At 51.4% G+C, this 20,165-nt stretch overlaps 2 protein-coding genes across 2 annotated transcripts; both read left to right on the forward strand.

Moving 5' to 3' along the window:
* Window positions 1–1,918: 1,918 nt before the first annotated feature.
* GPR162 (G protein-coupled receptor 162) lies at window positions 1,919–7,987 on the forward strand. The gene is made up of 5 exons (XM_052701725.1): window positions 1,919–2,033; window positions 3,556–5,286; window positions 6,108–6,297; window positions 6,826–6,977; window positions 7,140–7,987. The coding sequence occupies exons 2-5, from the start codon at window positions 4,450–4,452 to the stop codon at window positions 7,665–7,667; spliced, it is 1,707 nt and encodes a 568-aa protein (XP_052557685.1). The 5' UTR covers window positions 1,919–2,033; window positions 3,556–4,449; the 3' UTR covers window positions 7,668–7,987.
* Window positions 7,988–9,086: 1,099 nt separating this feature from the next.
* On the forward strand, window positions 9,087–20,063 carry P3H3 (prolyl 3-hydroxylase 3). The gene is made up of 15 exons (XM_052701720.1): window positions 9,087–9,540; window positions 9,801–9,953; window positions 10,302–10,494; window positions 10,619–10,750; window positions 11,476–11,609; window positions 11,892–11,981; window positions 12,326–12,378; window positions 12,558–12,616; window positions 13,713–13,837; window positions 13,961–14,056; window positions 15,012–15,162; window positions 15,333–15,450; window positions 18,587–18,662; window positions 18,929–19,069; window positions 19,364–20,063. The coding sequence occupies exons 1-15, from the start codon at window positions 9,121–9,123 to the stop codon at window positions 19,574–19,576; spliced, it is 2,154 nt and encodes a 717-aa protein (XP_052557680.1). The 5' UTR covers window positions 9,087–9,120; the 3' UTR covers window positions 19,577–20,063.
* Window positions 20,064–20,165: the final 102 nt, after the last annotated feature.

The following is a 20,165-nucleotide window of genomic DNA, read 5'->3' on the forward strand; positions in this document are numbered from 1 at the left end:
TAGCCATTAACCACACCCTGCTAGCAGAGAATAGACACCAGGAAAGCTGCCAGCATGCCACCAGCATCGCTCTGCAAACCTTGGGCAGAGCTCATGCCAAGGCTCTGAGTATGGGCTTAGCTGAACCTGTGTTCTGTGAGAAACATGTGAGACCACCGGGGCCACTAGCAGAGCCCCAAGAGCTGCAGACCATCAAATCCTTGTTTTTAGAAGTGGATTTGGCTATTTTGTTAATGCTTTTGCTTTTATGATTTTGATTCTTGTTAATGAGATCTTTTCCTTTATGGGGCACTTCTTCATAGAATGTTTCCTTGCAGAGCTGCCAGCCAGAAAGAATACTGATCCCTGTGCAGTGAACTTTTCCAGAAAGCAGTTCCTACACAGGCATTATAAATGCAGTGTTTCTCTGGGCCTGGGTGCCCTAGGACATGCAGGCAGGTTGCTGAGTCTTTGGACAGCAGGTCACTGGTTGGAGTGCTGCCTGGCTCTGTAGGGAGTAAAAGTGCTGCAGTCTGTGTGCTTGCTTGTGCGTCTCCTAGAAGAAGATGGGGGTTAATTTCTGATATCTGTACCTCTATTTCAGAGCTGGTCAAAGCTCCTGGTAAAATCTATTTTCATCACAACTTGTATATTTGCCACAAAGAATGTATGATTTGACAGAGCTTTGAGATCTGCTTGGTTTCCTGCTTCTTTCCTGCTCAGTGCCTTGTCAGCTCGCCTTGAGGATCAAGAAAGGCTTTGCTGCCAGGATGCCACAGAACACTGTCATGTCCTGTGGCAAGGGACACCAGGCCTTCCAGGGCCTCGTGGTCTGGGACATCCCCACCTAGACCTACGATGGCCTCACTAGGCTGCAGAATGCTGTCGCCAGAGAGGAGCAAGGCATGAAGGCAGGGCAGAGTGCGCCAGAAGATGGAGCTGCTGTTTCTCTGTAATACCGGAGAATATGCTCACCCACACAGGTAGGCAACAACCTGCTGGGGAGACTTAACTTCTGAATGGTGTGGAAGTTAGCACATTAAATAATTCATAGACATGACACAATTAGATCTGCGTGTGTTTGCATTTATGGATACAGACCTTCTGACTTTGAGGCATAAACCTCCCTCAAATGATAGCGGTGGAGAAGAAATGATGGAGAAGGCCATAACTGTGCCTTTCCACCTGCACGCCAAAGACCAGCACAGGGCCACACATCTTCCTCAGCAATCTCAACAATTCCTCCAGACGCCACCTCACCAGTTTGATTCACCTAGATTGCCCACGTGTTCCTGATCCAAAAGAAGGTTCTAACGCAGAACCTTTTTTGAAGTGTCCAGAAACACGGGCTCCAAGCCACCCAGCGCTGATGGAGGTATGAGACTGTGGGAGATCTCCATTCCTGAAAGGAGCGGGACGAAGAGGTGCTGGTGCAGCCCTTTCCGCAACAAGGCACTAAGCAGGGAAGCAGAGGTGCCCGTGGTGCCAGGAGGACTTCCCGGCTCAACTGCTTTTCCGAGAGGAAGCAGCAGGAGAGCCGTGCCCTTCCGACACCACCGAACCGCTCCTCCAAGCGCCGCTCCCGGCTCCCCGCTCGCGGGACCGCTCTGCAGACTGTCGGCGGGGGGGTCAGCTCAGGCAGCGGGTGCCTGCCGCTCTTCCCGGAGCTCTCTTCCTCTAGGGATGGTAGCCCGCCGCCCGGTTCCCGCTCCTCGGGGCGGCCCCGCAGGGCAGCGCGGCGCCCGCACGCCCCGGACTCGGCGGCCGCTGGGAGGGGCTGGAGCCGGGGCCGGGCCGAGGCTGGGGCGGCGGCCGCCGCGCCGACCGTCCCGGCCCGCCCCCTGGCTGCTCGGCCCGGCGGAGCTCCCGCTGCCGGCTCCCCGCCCCTCGCCCCTCGCCGTCGCCCCGCCTGGCGGATGGCCGGAGCGCGGGGCCGTGCCGCCTGCCTGCGGCGTCCGCAGCGGTGGCCGGGGCCGGGGGCGGCTCAGGCGGGCAGCGGCGCGCACAGCCGCGCGGGGCGCCCGTCGCCATGGCAGCGCTTGCTCCGGCGAGAGGTAAGATGAGTCCCGGCGGCCCGCCGTCGCCCCCGCGTCGCCGCCGCCCTCGGCGTCCCCCCGGGGCTGCGCGCCGGGCACGGCAGCGCCCCGGGACGCCCCGCGGCCCCGCGCCTGGCGTGGCCCGGCCCGGCCCGGCTCGGGGCCGCCCGACCTGGCCTTCCGCCCCTCCTGCCGCTGCAGTAGCCGGGCTGCCGGGCGGGAGGCGAAAGGGAAGGCGTCGGGGGCACCCTGGCACCGGTCGCTCCGATTTTCGCCGCGCTTTCCATCGATTACTCCGTCTCGTCCGCCCCCCCCCCTCCCCGCTCTCCCCCGCAGACCCCCTGCCTCGCCCTCCCCGAATCACAGCCCGACGAGTTTCCCTCTCCCCGCAGTCCGGGTGCCCCTGCCCAGCGGGTTGTGTGAAGGGGGGGAACGAAAGGCTCCGACCGGGGCAGGGGGGGTTTACAAAGCCGGCCATTCTGCAGCGGATCAGAGGCTCTCCGGATGCTGGATGACAGCAGCTCGGAGCAGTATTGGGCCCCCGAACCGGCAGGCGCTGGAGGGCTCCTACCTCATGCAGGAACAGCGTGGGCCACTGGAGCAAACCGGGTGGGAAGGACAGCAGACGGAGAGATTGCAGGAAGATTCCTTCCCCAGGGATTAGCAGGGCTGGCCAGCTTCCAAACTGCCTGCAAAGGGCACAGGCCTCACTGCTGCTCTGGTAGTTTTGAGGGGAAAAAGATGGGATGCCAGCCACAACAACCTGCTCTGAGCAAGGAGAAAAGGAGTTGGTCCAGGGGGCTGAAGAAATGTGGTGACCCAGAAGCATGGGAAGGGTGGGAACTGAGCCACTGTTTGGGCTCAAGGCACTGATCCACCAACAGGCTGACTGGGTTTGCACTGTCTAGACAAGGTGCAGAACAGGCCTTTGTCTTCCTGGAGAGCATACTGCATGGGCATACCCCATAGGTGAAGGCAGGGCCATAGGTGAAGGAAGAGCCTGAGCTGGCAGCACTGGAGTCACAGGGAGAGGGCTGTGGAGAGTGAGGCTGGTTCTACAGAAACTTGGAATGTGATGGCCAGGAAACTTGTGCTTCGTGGCCATGGGACTGCAGCAAGTTGCTGGAGCCACAGATTGCAACCCTCGGTGGGTTGAGACAGCTGCCTGACAGAGAAAAGCTGAGGTCCAAAAACTGGTGTGGATGTGGGAGCTGTACATCAGGAGTGAGGGATGTGTGAGGAGAGCAAAACTGGAACAGCAGGGAGCGGTGCAGATGGGGCCATCGGTTATAAGAATGGCATTATTAATGTTTTGGGTGGGGAGCCTAAGACTGGAATAGCAGGGAGCACAGAGTGTCTGGCAGGCAGTCCCAGCTGAGGGACTGGCACAAATCTGGGTCTTCTGTTCTCTGAAAGACAAGGGGGGAGAGCTCTGCAAAGCCAAATCATGACAATGTGTTTGTGTGAGCAAGGAGAGAAAGGGAGATTTGAGGAGATAGCATGATCTTAAATTACTTTTTCTCTTTTCTCTCTTCTACAGTGAACCTCATACCCTGAATCTCCAAGGGAACCTTTATAAAGGATTGCCCCCTCCCTGCCATCTCTTCATTGTTCATCAGCTCTGCCCTGCATTCACAGGGAAGCTTGGAAAAGCACGCTGAGCACAGGAGGGCAGCAAAACAGACACTGCAGTGAGAGTGCCACAGCTTACGGAGCTCTCTGAATCCTCCTCCTCACCCTTCACTCCCTGTTGATGGCTCTCTGACTGACTTAGCAGGCATCTGGCCACGAGTGAACCATTTGTTGAAGGGTGCATGCACCGTTCTCACCATTTCTGTGGGACCTTTGTCCTGCTTCCTGTCTTCTCTGAAACTCTCTGTTAGCCCCTTGCTCAGTGGGACACTGGGCAACAGGTGCCTGCTGCTGTAAAACTCTTTGGAGTCCGAGCAGCCTGTTTGTTTGAGGGCTTCACCAGTCCCTGGAGAAGGTGGTCCATCAGACAGAAGGTGTCTGAGAAGCACACAAGGTAAGGAGAGCCTTTTCTGTGGGGGAAGAGTGGAAGAAAGGAATGAAATAGATGGGGAGGAAAAAAAGAAGTGAGCATGAGAGACTGAGGCAAGAAGCACTGGCAAGCTTTCATGAGAAAGAAAGAAGGTGGAAGAAAGAAAAGGAAAGAGAACAACAGAAAAAAACAGGAGAAAGAGATCAAGTGAAAGTGATTTAAACGACCAAAAGGAAAAAGGAAGACAGAGATGCAGGCTGTTCTGCCTCGTGCCTGGTGACAATGCCTTGAGGAGTGCCTGCAGAGTGCGTACGCCTTGCATCAGCACAGCAGCAGATGAGGAGGGACGTGGTTCCCCCAGTGCGAAGTCTCATTCATCCTCTTGTAGTAACCCAGAGGCAGGAACAAGGTGCAGCCTAGCAGGAGGACAGCATGGGGGACTCTGAATCAGAGTCCACCTTGCACAACAATTCACTGTGGTGGCTGGCATGTGGGATGTTAGCCCTGCTGGCCAACTCTTGGATTATCCTCAGCATCACGGCCAAGCAACAGAAACACAAGCCCCTGGAGCTTCTCCTGTGCTTCCTCGCTGGGACGCACATCCTCATGGCAGCAGTGCCCCTCACTACGTACGCTGTGGTGCAGCTGCGGCGTGAGTCCTCCAACTATGACTGGAACGAGAGCATCTGTAAGGTCTTTGTGTCCACATACTACACCCTGGCACTGGCCACCTGCTTCACAGTGGCCTCCCTTTCCTACCACCGAATGTGGATGGTGAGGTGGCCAGTCAACTACCGGCTGAGCAATGCCAAGAAGCAGGCTCTGCATGCAGTCATGGGGATCTGGATGGTATCATTCATCCTCTCCACCCTGCCCTCCATTGGCTGGCACAACAACGGCGAGCGGTACTACGCTCGTGGCTGCCAGTTCATTGTCAGCAAGATAGGTCTGGGCTTTGGTGTCTGCTTTAGCCTCCTGCTCCTCGGAGGAATTGTCATGGGCTTGGTGTGTGTGGGGATCACCTTCTACCAGACCCTGTGGGCACACAGAAGGCGACGACAGTGCTGCCATCAGAGGCCAGAGGAAGCATCGTCCTGCTCATCAGCACACAACACTTTCAACGTGCCAGCCATTGTGGTGGAGGATGTACGAGGCAAAAGAAGGTCCTCGCTGGATGGCTCCGAGTCAGCCAAGACCTCCTTGCAGATGACCAACCTCATCAGTGCAATTGTCTTCCTGTACGACACACTCACGGGGGTGCCCATCTTGGTAAGCAGCAGGTTCTTTCTTTCTCTTCACAATATGTAGTTAAACCAGATTTCCATTTCTCTCAGATTTTAAAGAGGAAACTCCTTTCTCCACCCACCAGCCAAAGTGTTGCCACATCTGAATCTGTATTATTCAGGGGGCAATTTTAAAAAGCTTGCAGTAGTTCCCTCACCCTTCCACAGGAACATTTTTTCAAGACAAGCCTGAGCCTGGGGAATATACACCGCACCACAGCTAAAACCGCTGTGAAAGTTTTAAGTGTCTAAGAGGAGACTGGAGAGGAAATTATTCTGCAAATGTACAGGCGAGTCTACCTTGGTAAAAAGGATGAGATTGCTTTTATTCCAATTTGTTTCTGGAAATCTGATGCACCAGCTTTAAAAGCTGTTGCAGAGAGGTTTATTTTTCCTACTGCTAGTATGTTTGTAGCATTCAGTTTTCACTGGCTGGTTTATTCTCTGCAAAACTGGAGAGCGGAGGAAGTTCTCAAAAGGAACCATTAAGAAAACAGAGGCTTAGTCACAGTTTTTTTTTCCTGTGGCTGTGTCCTTTGTTTGTGCCTATTTAGCTCCAGCTCTTAATGAACATAAGGAAGAAGGGATGCTAACACCAAGTCTCATATTAGAGAGATCACAGCTCAGGGTATGCTCCAGCAAACCTGCAGAAACATTCCGGGAACATTTTTTTCAAAGGCGTGTGCATACTAACTTGACAAACCTTTTAATGACAGATTATATCCTACTACAGAGGTGACTCCTGTTTTCCTTCTTTTATCTGCATGTCTGTTTTTCACAGTCTTGTTTCTCTCTCCTCCCTCAAAGGTTGTGAGCTTTTTTAGCCTGCGCTATGACACGGCACCCACTTGGATGGTTCTGGCTGTGCTGTGGTGCTCCATGGTGCAAACTCTGCTGCTCCCCTCTTTCATCTGGTCCTGCGAGCGCTACCGAGCAGATCTCCGCACCATCTGGGAGCAGTGTGTGGCTATCATGTCTGAGGAAGATGGAGATGATGGTAAGCCCCTTACCACCCCTCAGTCATCTTTTCAGTAACCCCATTCCCAGAAGACTATAGAGGAAAGAGTTGCCTTCCCTGGGAAAAGGACATAATGGCACTGGGAGAGATATGGGTGGCTGTATGGGATTCGTGTTAGAGCCTGAAGGCAGCAACAATGAGAAAATGTATTCTGGAGAAGGCTCTGACATTTACATGCTGCCTTAGCACTCGCTAGCATCCCAGAAAATCTGTGCAACATCCTTCACAGTAGATGTGTAGCTGTCAATCCGTAGTGAAAGACACAGCAGCCCTCAGGCCAACCAGCTGATCCACAGGTCCAAGTCCTGGCAGGGGAAGATTCCAAAGTGAGACAGAAGAAATGAGGCAGTCTCTGTGTCCTTTCTGCTGGAAGCAGAAAGTAGAGGTCCTTGTTCAGATATCAGTCCTGATGACTGCAAGTAGGGTGGCAGAGGTCAGGTGTTAGGATGACATCTGCGTGCACTGATAATGCTCATCTTCTGATTGCCATACTCTCTTTGCCAACAGATGGTGTGTGTGATGATTATGGGGATGGCAGGATCTGCAAAGTAAGATTTGATGCCAACGGTGCTGCAGCTGTGAAGCGGGATTCTCGGGACATCAAGCTGCTACCAATGCACCACATGTTGTTGCCCCAGGACAAGGTGCACTATCTGCAGGTGAGCTGAAAGCTAGTAGTGCAGACCCATAACCTACTCATTCTCTGTCCGTCTCCCATGTTCGTGTCCTTTAGACTCTTCTCTCAGCAGGCCTGAAATACTCCCCTTCTGCCTGTCTTTTCTCCAAGTCTTTCATCGCCTGCCTCCTTCTCCATCACCCAGGTCCCTATCTCACGGAGGATGTCACATGATGAGACTAACATCTTCTCCGCCCACCGCTCCGCTCCATCCTTCCTACACAAGTGGTCTTCATCTGATGACATCCGCATTTCCACCCTCCGCAAGTCTGGAGGCCCTGGATTCTTGCCTCCTCAGCTGCATGACTACCAGCACTGCCGGCAGCCCCCAGAAGACGAGCTGACATCCCTGCGGCAGTTTTTGGAGGGTGGGCTGGTGCCCCGAGGATCCAGCTCCAGTGCCTGCTTCTTCCGAGATGAGATCACCACGTTCATCGATGAGACGCCACAGCCCTCCCCGGTCTGCAGCCCACGGCACTCCCGTCTCCCACTTGCAGCTTTCCGCGATCGCCGCCTCTCGCTTGGCAGTAGAGAGGAAGAGAGCACTGACCGGCCACGGTGCTTCTCTCTGGCTGGCAGCGAGGCTTGGCAAATGCAGGATGAGGAGCAGGCACCGCGTGAAAGGACCCCTGAGGCCTGCGAGGCACAGGCCCTCCAGGATCCCAAATCATGAGAGACAGCATCAGAAACATTCAGTGCCATCATGATTTTTAAATAAAACTTCAAACCTTCCCTTTGTCCCAGGACCCGATTACTAATTGACATTCTCATCTTTCTCGCCAGCAGGCAGGAAACATGGCACCCCATGGTAAGAGAAGTGTGGCAGATCTGCAGAATGGAGCTCCACGGACACGGACAGCCTGTGCCTGCCCTCAGGTTACAAACCCACCGCTGCCTTGTTGTCCCTTTGTGAACTCCACCCTTGCATTCGCTCTGCCCTAAGAGACGAGGCAAGCATGGAATGGTATTAAAATTCTATATTTGGAGTGTCAACCGTGTGTCTGCTTTTAAAATAATATATTAGTAATTATTTTGTTTCCATAGAAACAAAATGATTGGCCCGATGTTTAATGAAGATTCACTGGCTTCTGGAAGGAAAATGCCAAATGCGCGAGGCGTGCTTCCTGTCTTGTTAGTGTATCTAGGAACAGCAGATGCCCCGCAGCCCATGGGAGGGTACAGCGCCCATACTGAAGAGTCATCATTTGGAGAGGGGGTTGAAAAGATTCCCTCTCCATTGCAAGGTAGACCTAGCCTGCCTACAACTAAACAGGAATGGCCTCGGTGATTTCGGAAGCAGTGTTGTTTTGAAAACTTAAATCCTCTCCAGAAAGACCCTATCATAAAGTAGCGTTTCCACTTGGTGCAGTCCGTTGATTCTAGTGCAAACTTTATGACTTTGCACAAAACATTGTAGCCCAAACTTCTCAGGCAGGCAGCAACCAGCTCAGAAAAGCTGCCAGAGCCTCTACTTGCAGGGCTCCAGGCTTCCACGCTACCAAAGCTGGGAACAGTGAGTGCTAAACCAAGCTCCTGCTCTGCACAAAACTCTTGAAATAGAAGTGTGGTGGTATATTGGAGATGAGACTTCTTCTTCGTGCTGTTTGTAGCTGCAGCCACAAGTGAAACGGATGGCTGCATCAGAGAGACCATGGCAGGTATGTTGTCCTTCATCAGCCAAGCACTCTGCCACATGATGGAAGCTTCTGAAACTTAACAGGTCGATGTGTGTCCTGCAGGGGTTCTGATAAACAAGCCGAGACCTCCTCAGTGCCTTTCTGTCAGAGGGCCGAGGTCCCCCGGCCTGAAGGAAGGGTTAGGTTAGCCGGTGGCGACCGGGACACAGAACCGCAGCAGGCCGCGTGAGGGCTCAGCTGGCTGCACGGGCCCAGCCCGGGGCTGGTCCAAGCGCCCGTGAAGAGCGGGCAGGTCTGCAGCACCGCTCCCGGGGCCCGAGACGAGCAGCGCGGGCCCCGCACGGCCCCGTGCCCCTTTACCCCTCCCGCAGCGCCGGAGCCCGCTCACCGCCCGGCCCCCTGGGTGTGTCCAGCCAGGGCCGCCAGTGCCTCCACCCGCCCGCAGACCCCCGCCGCCTCCCGCTCCTCCTCCCGCTCGGCGGCTCGGCCATGGCCTCGCTCGTCTGCCTCCTCTTCTTCCTCCCCGCCGCCACGTCCTCGGCCGCGGGCCGCCTGGTGCCCTACGACCTGCTGTACGCCGACGGGGTGCGGGCGTACTTCGCCCGGGACTGGGGGCGGGCGGCCGAGCTGCTGCAGCGCGCCCTGCACAGCTACGCGGGGCTGCGGGCGGCCCGCCGCGCCTGCCGGGATGCCTGCCTCCGAGAGGCCGCTTTCCTCGGCGAGCCGCCGGCCGCCGGGCCCTGGGAAGCCGCCCTCTTCGACCGGGTGCTGCAGCGCGCCGACTGCCTGCAGCACTGCTTGGGGAGCCGGCTGGGCGCCGCGCCCTCCGCGCACCGCGCCAGCCTTGTCATCCAGCGGGACTTCGAGCGGAGAGAGCCCTACAACTACCTCCAGGTGGCCTTCTTCCAGGTGGGCCTGCCCTCGGGGCCGGGGGGCGGCGGCCCCGGGGAGGGAATAGGGGGTGCAGCAGCCGGGCTCGGAGAGCGGGCTGGAGATCTCCAGCGCCCCGTGCACGCTGCCGTGGGAGGGCAGCGCGGGGCACCTCCCCGTGTGGGCAAACCTGGGTGCCTGGTGCCGCGGTCGCAGAGGTTAGCTGTGGGAGCAGCTGTGCTGAGGGGTGGGCCTGGACAGAAGCAGGAGGGATGTATGCAGCCTTTTTTTCTCTGCAGCTGAAGAAACTGGACCAGGCAGTCTCTGCTGCTCACACGTTCTTTGTCGCCAATCCCCAACACCTCCAGATGCGTGAGGACATAGAGAAATACCGGCGCATGTCAGGGGTGAAGTCAGACAATTTCCGAGACCTGGAGGCTGCACCACACTGGGTGAGGGTCCGAGTGAGAACCAGCTCATACCACATTGTAAGGATCGGCGTGCAGCCCTGATCTGTTCCCACACGAGGTCTGTGGCTACAGATGAGATGTATGTGCTTCAGTGATGGCACACTACTGCAGTTATGACACAGGCGTTTTGTGGTGACAATTTCTGTAAGCTGTGGGGCTTTGGAGAAGTACATTTGTCCCCAGTCCTGAGGAAGGGCTGTCACTGCATGGTGGGCTGTTCGTGATCCAGGCGGGCCCCTAGGTGTCAGCACCATCCTGAGAGTGACTCAGTCTCAGGGAGTCCTTTGGTGTCACTCGCACTAATGAGGAGCCTGGATCTGTCTTCTGCAGGAAGCATATGAGGCCGGTATGCAGCATTACAATGCAGATGAGTATCTGCAGGCTGTGGACAGACTGGAGGAGTCACTAAGAGAGGCACTGTCAGCACTTGAAGAGTGTCGTGCTCTGTGTGAAGGGCCACTGGAGGATGAAGAGGTGGAGGAGGAGGAGGATTTGCAGCCTGGCCTGTATGAAGCCATTGCAGGTAGTGTTAGAGGCCCAAAGGGATGGGTAAGAAAGCCATTCTTCTTACAGTGGACATGCCTCATCTTCCAGCGCTCCTGTCTGGCTGTCGGAGCTGCTGGCTTTCATGCCTCTCTTTCTTGCAGCCCATTATATTCAGGTGTTGAAGTGCAGGCAGCAGTGCGTCCTTGAAATTGCCACAAAGCCAGGGTGGATTTCTGCCATAGAAGATTTCATACCATCTCATCTCGATTTACTGCAGTTTGCATATGATCAAGGTGAGCAGAGCTACAAACTAGTGGGTGATGCCGTGGCATCCCTTAGCTTTCCACTTCTGAACTTGGTGGGCAGTTCACAGGGAGAACATCTGAGCTCTACCTCTGCTCTCCTGTCCCCATCTACCCTGTTCTGCCCAGAACCTCTCTTTGCTTGCTTCCTTGGGAAAGATCTTAGGCTTTACTTCAGTCTCCTTGTGCAGCTTCAGTAATGTGGCTGTTTCCACTGTGTGTGGACAAATCTTTCCTATACCCCTCTCCATTTCAAGTCCTCGCTCCAGCAGTCCAAGCTGTACATTTTACACTTTCATTTTCAATACATGGCCCCAGATCAGACCTCTACGTCTTACCTAGAGCATGTGCATGTATCTCAAGTCAACAGTGATGCACCTTCTAAGTCAGCCCTGCCTGCCCTAGCTGAACTGGTATCATGACATTGATCAATCTACCACTTGTCCTTCAGCTCCTGGACACGTACACTCCCTCCTGTCTCCTCTAAATGAACTTCCACTAAATATAGGAAGCGAGCCCATTTTTTGTGCAGTGCGTTCCGTATATTTTCTGCCCACTGGTGGAGGCACAGCTGGGCAGGGATTGATATGTACTCAGTGTCATTCTTCCTACTACCAGATTCTGACCAGGATCAGCTGCTGCTGGCCGGCACACATCTGCTGCTAACACCAAGTCTTTCAGATATACCTGTTTGTTCTGTTTTGTCCCTGCCCAAGTTGGGAACCAGGCATTGGCTGCTGAATGTGCTGCTTCCTACTTGCTCTTCTATCCCACGGATGAGCCAGTATTGGAGAAAATGAAACAGTACCACTCAGAGCTTGGAGAAGATACAGCTGTCACAGCGAGAGAGGTAGTTACAACCCCAGGTCTGTACTTTCTGGTCCCTCCCCTGTCCTGCACAACAGGGTCACAGATCCGGGAAACACAGGGAAACATGTTCTACAGCAGATGTGTTCCAAGCTCAGGACTGAAGAAAGTGGAAGTTTGCTTATAATCAGTACCAGACAGGGTTCTTCTGGGACAGAATGGGTTCTCATGGCACAGAACTGTGTGTTGGAGAAGATTTCTGCATGGACAGTGATAGGTTTGCCTGTTGTGAAGTGGTTGTTTGACAGCCTCTTTGCTTCCATAGAATATTCGTCATTATGTGCAGAGATCTCTGATGGAGAAGAAATTGATTTACTATGCGATGGAACATCTAGGAGGAACTTTTAATGACCCTGTAAGTAATGGTATCATCTTAAATTTCCTGCCTTGATTTCACCTAGACAGCTGCTAGAACTTGCTTCAGTAGCACCTGAATTAGAGAGGATCAGATGCTGATGAGCAGGACCCTCCACATACTTGTGAGGTGGATCTTCTAAGGCCTTTCTGCTGCTTCTAAAATGAAGAGTAGCTGGAAACTGCTGTAGATAGCATATGCATTAATCCAACATTATTGTCTTCCAATCAAGGCCGGAGCCATTGGTCTGGCTGTGGAGAAGGGGGACCAGGAACAAGATGTTTGTCCTGATTTACTATGGGAGAAGTTTGCTTTATGGTGAAATACTGCATTTTTTCCTACAGGATCTTTGGACTCCAGATGAGCTGATTCCTGAAAACCTAAAGCAAAAATATAGGTAGGTTGGATGAATTGACAAGGACTGAAGTAGAAGTGTTGAAAGCAGGGGATAATAATACTTTCATACTGAGGAATGGGTAAAACAGGAATAAGAAGTCAAATGCTGATCACAGAAGAGGGCAGACATACCTCTATGTACTGACAGCCCTGATCTGTGTTTTTTCCCTTGCTCCCGAGAGAGGATCAGGAGAAGCAAAAGCAGGAAACTCTTGATATGGAAGAGAGAGGAAAGAGAGGTGAGTAGAAAAGCTTGTAGAAATATTTGGTTGCAGTCAGCTAGGCTAAATGCTGTCTTTTCTTCCATCCTCAGACATTTGAATGCTAACATATATGCAGACTGACTCGAATGGCTCAGCAAGTCCTCTCACTGTTTCTTTTCTCCATCTGTGATGCATGTGTACTCTTGCAAAATCTCGCTGCGTACCTCTCTGGGATGGGATCTTAAAGAGCACTGTGGCTGGAGAAGCTGAGGTCAGTGCTGCCTGGTTGTATGACAACCCTGTGGACATGTAGATCCCTGTTCAGCACAGCTGGTATGGATAGGCAGGAGTGGCTACACAAAACGTGGCTCAACTCCGCCAGCTCAGCTTCAAACAACACTTTTCTTTGAGGGACCAAAAGAAGGCAGAGGGAATGGAAACTGGAAACAGACAATTCAGCTTTGGCAAGCCTTTCCCTGAGTAACACCAATCCAGGTGGCTTGTGGCTGAATGCTGTAGACTGCAGAGCGAAGTTCTGTATTCTTTCTGGCCCTATACTCTTGCAGGGCTCTGTTCTGGTGACCCTAAGTGGTTCTCTTGCTGTATCGTGTGGGGGAGCAGATCATTGTGAGCGCCTGAGTGCATTGGCATTCCTTACCATCCAGAGGAGAGAGGACATGGGGGGGGGAGAAGATCAAAGGTCAAAAGATCACGTCACTGACCAATACCCATTGCTTCTCTTTGGAACTGGAAACAGTAGGAAGATGCACTGGAGATGCTTCTGGGGTAAGATGCCTTGCCCCAGGAGGCTGGGCCTGTTTCGCTCTTGGGGTACACCATATATTCAACTGTCCCCAGCTTTCTGCTGCTCTCCCAGCAAGCCCCAAGTTTCTGCTGCCTCCAGAAGCACTTGCTGAAGGCCAGCTCCCCAGCTGATGCTCTGGATTCTTTGAAGCGTGTGAGGGATGCATGTGGCCCAGATCTGCAAGGAAAGGGCGCTTCTGGGGAGCTGTCCTGTCTTCCCAGAGAATGTGTAGAGTCTGTTTACTTTCTTATCCAGGATGGGGGTTTGTGTCTCTGGGCTTCTTATCCAAAGCTTGTTTACCTCTGCCTGTACTTACTTCTCCTACAGGTTCTTTGCCTTTTGAGGGTATCACAGTCACCATGGATTCCCAACAGATGAATGGAACCCAGAGGGTTGTGTTTGACAGAGTCCTAACGGAGTCTGAGTGTAAGGACTTGCTCCGGCTGACAGAGGTAATGCCTGGGTCTTATAGGAACTCTGTATGTATCACTTCCTCCTCAGCAGGCAGTATTGTAATCCTGCTGTGGGGGAGAGAAGGCAACCTAGTGCATGTCCTCTGCATCATTTTGTTCCAGGCAGCAAGAGGAACAGGAGATGGCTATCGAGCGAGACGGTCCCCTCACACCCCACATGAGAGGTTTGAAGGGTTAACCATTCTGAAGGCCATGCAGGTGAGTGGCTCTGTGAGTCTGCCATCTGCTTGTCCATAAAGCATGCTTTTCTCTGTGAAGAGCACTTTCGTCAGGGTTGTGGGTGGCTTTTCTTTCTTGCAAGAGCTGAACAGCTTCCCCTGACCCTCCATGGTTATAGTTAGATACACTGTATTTGGAGGGCTCTATAAGCACCTTCCCTCTTGTGGGCCAGCATTTCGGGATTGCTACTTGCCTGAGTGCAGTAGTCTTACAGGGCAGCGTAGCTTAGAATAGTGGTGTAATTTAAGGTGGAAGGAGCCTCTGGGAATCTCTGCTTTTCCCCTCTGCTCACAGCATGGCTAACTTCAAAGCTGGATGAAACTCCACAAGGCTTTGTGAATGTAAGTGGTGAACATATCCAAGGTTTGAAATTGCCCATCCTCTCTGGTGCCTTTTTCAGTGCTGTGCAGATCTCAAGGACAAGTTGTTTTTCCTTATATCTAGCCAAAATTTCTCTTGCTGCAACATAAACCCATTGCCTCTTGTGTTTTCACTGTGTTCCTCTAAGAAGTGACTGGCTCCATCTTCTCCTTAACTGCCTTTCAGGTGATGGGAGACTGCAGTTGAATCCTCCCTTGGCCTTCTCTTCTCCAGGTTGAAGAAACCTAGCTCTTCAGCCTCTTCTAAGTCATGTGTTCCAGATCTCCATCTGTTCTAGGACATTTTACTGAGGGCTCACTCCAGTTTGCTAGTGTCTCTCCTATCCTGGGACACAAAATGATGCTGCATCCCAGATGTGCTTCACACACTAAGGAGAGGGAAAGAATCACTGCACTGCACACACGCATACCTGACATTTATATGAGAAAATGTTATTTTCTTACATGCAGGATTACCACAGGACTTTACACAGATCTGTGTACAGATTCTGTACACGTGTCGTTTCTTAGAGTATCTCTATGAGTATTCTAACAGGTTTGTTTTTCACTTGTAGCTAGCCCAGAGTGGGGACGTGGACTGGAGAGATGCCAAATTGCTTCTGCAGGCCAGTGAGAAATCACGGAAAATCGTAGAATCCTATTTCACTCCTGGAAAGAAACTGCATTTCTCATTCACACACCTTGTGTGCCGCACAGCAGTAGAAGGTAAAGAATCCTTCACCCTGTTAGTCTCCTCTCCTAAAGAGCCTTTTTCTTAGTCCCAGCCACATGCTTTCAGGAGACTCTCTTCCCTTTTACTCTCATGAATCCCTCACTCTCTGCTCTTTCTCGAAATTTTAAATGCTCTTGTTCTTTTTTGCAACTTTCCTTTTCAGAAGAGCAGGAGGGTCGCATGGATCTCAGTCATCCTGTCCATGCTGATAACTGTCTGTTGGATCCTGACGGGAAAGAGTGCTGGAAAGAGCCACCTGCCTATGTCTACAGGGACTACAGGTAAGAGAAGGGGACCCGCATTAGAGCTTGTGGAAATCAAAATGTCTCCCCAGCCCCAAGAAAGTATGAGCTCAACTTATATAAATACCAGCCAATGGGTTGTTGGCTCAAATGAGGGCTGTAGCATGAGGCTGAAGGCTGCATGAGTGCATTCAGAGTGAGGTGTTGTACACCTTCCCTAGGCTGGGAAGAGGTCTTTCTTCTCTCCCTACATTCAGCATTGGCAGAGTGCACAATGAGACTGAGAGGCTGATAGATCTAGAACCATGATATTTAGCTGTCTTTCATCTCTCATAATGCTACAGCTTACTGCTAGCACTTAGAAAAAGATATTTCTTTGAATTTTATTCTGTCTTTCTCAATCTTACTCTCCCACTTCCACACATTACAGGACAGGGAGAACCAGGCTCTTTGAATTTCTTTCTTTTGAGCTGTCAGTGTACTTTAGTGACTGTTCTCCCACTGTTCTCTCTGAGGGTTCACTTTGAATACTTTGAGTTGGGATTTTCCACTGCATGTGAGAGATTGTTCCAGATAGCAGCAGATTTTGTTACTGTATGGGAACTGTAGAGACACAGCCTGAACCACCGATTGAGCACCTGGAGAAAGGACTGGCTCAGCCCTGGGAGGGCAGGTGAAGGCAGTTTACCTGTGTGACCAGAAGGGGTAGAGCCTGGCTGTACCTCTCTTAGACCTCATTTAAGAGCTGACTGCCCCTGGGGGACAGTTTCTTGTTGAAGATCCCTCCCTTGTGGAGTTTTTCCCCATGAGCCTAGGTCCTTGGAGACGGGTGAGCATTCCTTTCTTGTTGCCCCTTTTGCCATTCCACTCCTGTATCTCCTTTCCACTGCGCTAATCTTTCCTGCAGCAGTTACTCTTCTGTGAAAGAAACAAATAGATTTTCAAGGTGGTGACAAGCCTTGCACGTTGCAGCCAAATGTGACCAGTTCACTATGTTTTTGTTCTTTTTCCCTATTCACCATCTCATCCCTGGGTACCAAAAAATTTTATATGCCTTTTCTTTGAGTGGTAGCTGAACCCAGAGCAGAAATTTGCTTTGAACAGCCTATAGTAGGGATGTGGGACCAAATGGGATCCATTTGGTGTCTTTAATTCTATTTCCATTCTTCCATGGATGTTAACTTGGTGTAGTCAGATAGTACAGTTACAAGGCTCTGTCTTCTAACTGTTCTCTATTTCCTTTGCAGGAAAGTTTATCCTGTCACTTTATTCCTCCCTGAATAGTAGAGTTCTCTGACTTGTATGCCAATGTATATTAAAATTTCCTTCCTGGATCTATGCTACTCAGCTGTTTCTAGGAGTATTCTGCCCTCTTGCAGAGTGAAATGTGGTAGACCAAGCAGCTCAGTAAGGGCCATGCTCTTCTAGTGTCCTTTTCAAAGAGGATCCTATGCTCCGGACCGTCTAAGAAACACCATTCAAAAACTTCTTGGATTTCTTCTGTGTATCTGTGCTATACTCATTAATTAAATATTAAACAGAATTGGGCCAAGGGGTCCCAGAGTTCCAGTAATCCTCGTCCAGGTGAACAGTAGACCTCTCCATGCCGCTTGTGTGCTATTCAGTGTGTGCTGTTCACATGCTCTTCTTCACCTTCTCTGTGTCAGTTAGCAATTTCTCAAGTGGCACTGCTCTGGTAAGTTTTTAGCAGAGTCTAAACTGACAAAGTTGAGCATGTTATCTTCTTTCCTTGAGACATTAACTGTTTTGTCAGAGATTATGTGATTAACTAACTGCTTTTAGTATACCCATGTAAAGAAACTGTTTTCCATGTTGTGTCCTTCAGTTATCTGTCTCCTCGGAAATGGATTTGAAAGCCCTGCAGACTTCTGAAGTTGAGCTGATGGCCTGTTGATGCCTCAGCCAATCCTCCTGTCCCTTTGTACGCATGGAAACCATCAGAGCTTTTCTCTAGTCCTGTGTTACAGCCCTGATTTGAGTCTTTAATACTCTATGGGAGAAGATCTATAACTTTATGGGCTCTGGGGCTGGTAATCATGTAATTGAAATTATGTATTTAATATTTTGCTTCAGCAGCAACAATGTTGATATCTATTTCATGCAACTAGTCTCAATAATGAGCCCCTTTTGTTCCTTTGGAATTCTCTCTTTGGTTTAACTGAATATGAGGGATAACTCACAGAGTTTGTGGTTCTTTTTTTCATACAGTCACTCAGGTTGGAAAAGACCTTAAAGATCATCAAGTCCAACCAAAACCTAACATACTACCCTAACAACCCTCTGCTAAATCATGTCCCTGAGCACCACATCCAAGCTGTTTTTAAACACATTTTTCAGGGATGGTGACTCAACCACCTCCCTGGGGAGCCTATTCCTGTGCTTAAGACAGCCAAAACAGCCCTTTCAGTGAAGAAGTGTTTCCTAACATCCAACTTAAGCTTACTCTGGCACAACTTGAGGCCATTTCCCCTCATCCTGTCACCAGTGAGAAGAGACCAACCCCGCTCTCGCTGTCAGCGCCTTTTGGATACTGGAAGAGAGCAATAAGGGCTCCCCTCAGCCTCCTTTTCCTCAAACTAAACAACCCAGTCACTGCAGCACTGAGGTGACTGCACTTCAGTCACCTCACTGCTTCTCTTTTTGTCTTGTATGAGTAAAGAAACTTCTTGTTTTCATTTTCTTTTCCACATGCACCATGCCTCTTTTTGACCATTCCTGTGTTACACTTTATTCCTTGGTTCTCAGGACCTGGCACTTTTTGTTGATTAATCCCCTTTTCCAGGCTTTAGATTGTTCACAATACTAAAACACAAACAAGGTCACACCAGGTCAGGTCTAAGGTGTGCTTAGCCCACGGCATTGTCACAATGGTGCCACAGATGCATGCTGCAGAGTATTTAAGGAAAAAAACAAAAGCCAGGATGAGTGTGTGGATCTAACTCCATGGAGTACTCCCCTGGCCTCCTGTGGCTTGCAGCTCAGGACTCCCCTGAGCTAAGCATTGCTGTATTTAACACTCCCAAATGGTTTCTCACGATAATTGAACCTCTGGCATTAATTAGGTGCTGCATTCTCCTATGACAATTAGTCTGGGGAAGTGCCAAGGCTGAATGAGCTTCCTCATCCATATGTCCTCTTTTTTTTTGGTCCACAGTGGCATTCTCTACCTCAATGATGACTTCCGTGGTGGGAGCCTTTTTTTCACTGAAATGGACACTGTGACTGTCACGGTAGGTCTGGGACTGACCAAATGAAGGACAAAGGACTGAGCATGAAATTTAGACCAGGTGGGAGGCAGCACTAGTGCTGGAGCAAATTCAAATAGGGGCAGCTAAAGGCAAATTGAGGCAAATCTCAAACAGAGAAGAGGTTAACTCCTTTCTAGTAGAGATGTTTCAGGCTCTTACCGTCTGTAGGCAGCACTATATCTGTAGAAGGACAGTGAGCCCCAAAGCAAGGGGCTGCTGGTTTCATTGTGTCTTCTCTCTCCTGGCAGGCTAAGGTGCATCCTAAGTGTGGGAGACTGGTAGCCTTCAGCTCTGGCAAGGAGAATCCCCATGGCGTGCAGGCAGTGAGCCAAGGCAGGCGCTGTGCCATTGCTCTCTGGTACACGCACTCTGCAGAGCACGCTGAGCAGGTAAAGAGCCATGCTGGAGAAACATACACAAATACCTTCAAACTATATCAGATCCTCTGAAGAATCACTTTTGAGTTCCCTTATGGGGCAGCAGTTCGTGGTTGTTCTCTGACAAGATACCCAGTGGAGGAAGTCACTGGAGGAAGTCAGACTCTGATGAGTCTTGCAAGAGAGAATGGATTCTGGCAGGGTTGGATGGATGTGGCAAAGACCATATGTGTCTCTCCAGGCCCTGTGAGCAGGTCTGAGATCCTAGCAGGGAGAGTCTCATATCATTTTTCTCTACGGCTGCAGGAGCGGGTAAAGGCAGAAGAGCTGGTGGAGCAGAGAGCTGCGGAAGAGAACCAGCCCGATGGAGATGGATATCATGGGGCTGATCACAGCAGCAGATCCTCCCCAGAGGCTCTTGTTCCCAGTGGTGGAGCCAGGCCCACGAGCCAGAGGCACAAGTCTGTCTCAGAAAGGATGCAGCACCCCAAGGAGCTGCGAGCCAGGGATGAGTTCTAAGTACATGGAGCCCTGGGCAGGACTGGCACACACAGTGGGTTCACAGGTCTTGGGAGTAGTGGGACCACAGAGGCCTGGAGCAGTTTATTAGCATGCTAGAGCCATAGTGATGGGGAGGGAATGCAGTTTTCTTCTCTGTGACTGCCCAGCAGCTGAAAAATGGTAGCAGGAACAGAGTACTAAAGCTAGGTACACCGGGATCTTTCTTCAGTGCCCTGACAATATGTTTGTGTCACTCAGAAGTAGGAAGGCCCCCTTGCCAGATTCCTCTCAGAACAAGCTTCTTGGTCCTCTGGGGCCAAAGCCAAGAGTGCTAGGGGAAGCCTGGAGACTTTGATGAGCAAGGGCTGTCTCATATTCAGGAATTCAAAGGAGAAGCCTCTGGATTTCCTTGGCGCCTGCAAACCTTGAAAACCTCAAGACTGGCATGCGCAAGGGAAGATGAGACACTGTGAATATATGGAATAAAAGGAAAGTGCTGGACAAACGTAGTGGGAGCTTGAGTCTGTACACGAGGAGGGACACATGCAGCTTGGTTGCTGATGGAAATTTAATTAACAAATGATGGAAGGAGATTGAGCCCTTAATG

This window comes from Tympanuchus pallidicinctus, unplaced genomic scaffold (assembly GCF_026119805.1).
Source record: "Tympanuchus pallidicinctus isolate F22 unplaced genomic scaffold, pur_lepc_1.0 scaffold40, whole genome shotgun sequence".
Taxonomy (NCBI): domain Eukaryota; kingdom Metazoa; phylum Chordata; class Aves; order Galliformes; family Phasianidae; genus Tympanuchus; species Tympanuchus pallidicinctus.

Coding starts and splice junctions, on each gene's coding strand:
- GPR162 (XM_052701725.1), top strand. CDS start 4,450: ATGGGGGACTCTGAATCAGAGTCCACCTTGCACAACAATTCACTGTGG. Junction 6,298..6,825: donor TGAGGAAGATGGAGATGATG/GTAAGCCCCTTA, acceptor CTTTGCCAACAG/ATGGTGTGTGTGATGATTAT. Junction 6,978..7,139: donor ACAAGGTGCACTATCTGCAG/GTGAGCTGAAAG, acceptor TCCATCACCCAG/GTCCCTATCTCACGGAGGAT.
- P3H3 (XM_052701720.1), top strand. CDS start 9,121: ATGGCCTCGCTCGTCTGCCTCCTCTTCTTCCTCCCCGCCGCCACGTCC. Junction 11,610..11,891: donor CAGCTGTCACAGCGAGAGAG/GTAGTTACAACC, acceptor TTGCTTCCATAG/AATATTCGTCATTATGTGCA. Junction 12,379..12,557: donor AACCTAAAGCAAAAATATAG/GTAGGTTGGATG, acceptor CTTGCTCCCGAG/AGAGGATCAGGAGAAGCAAA.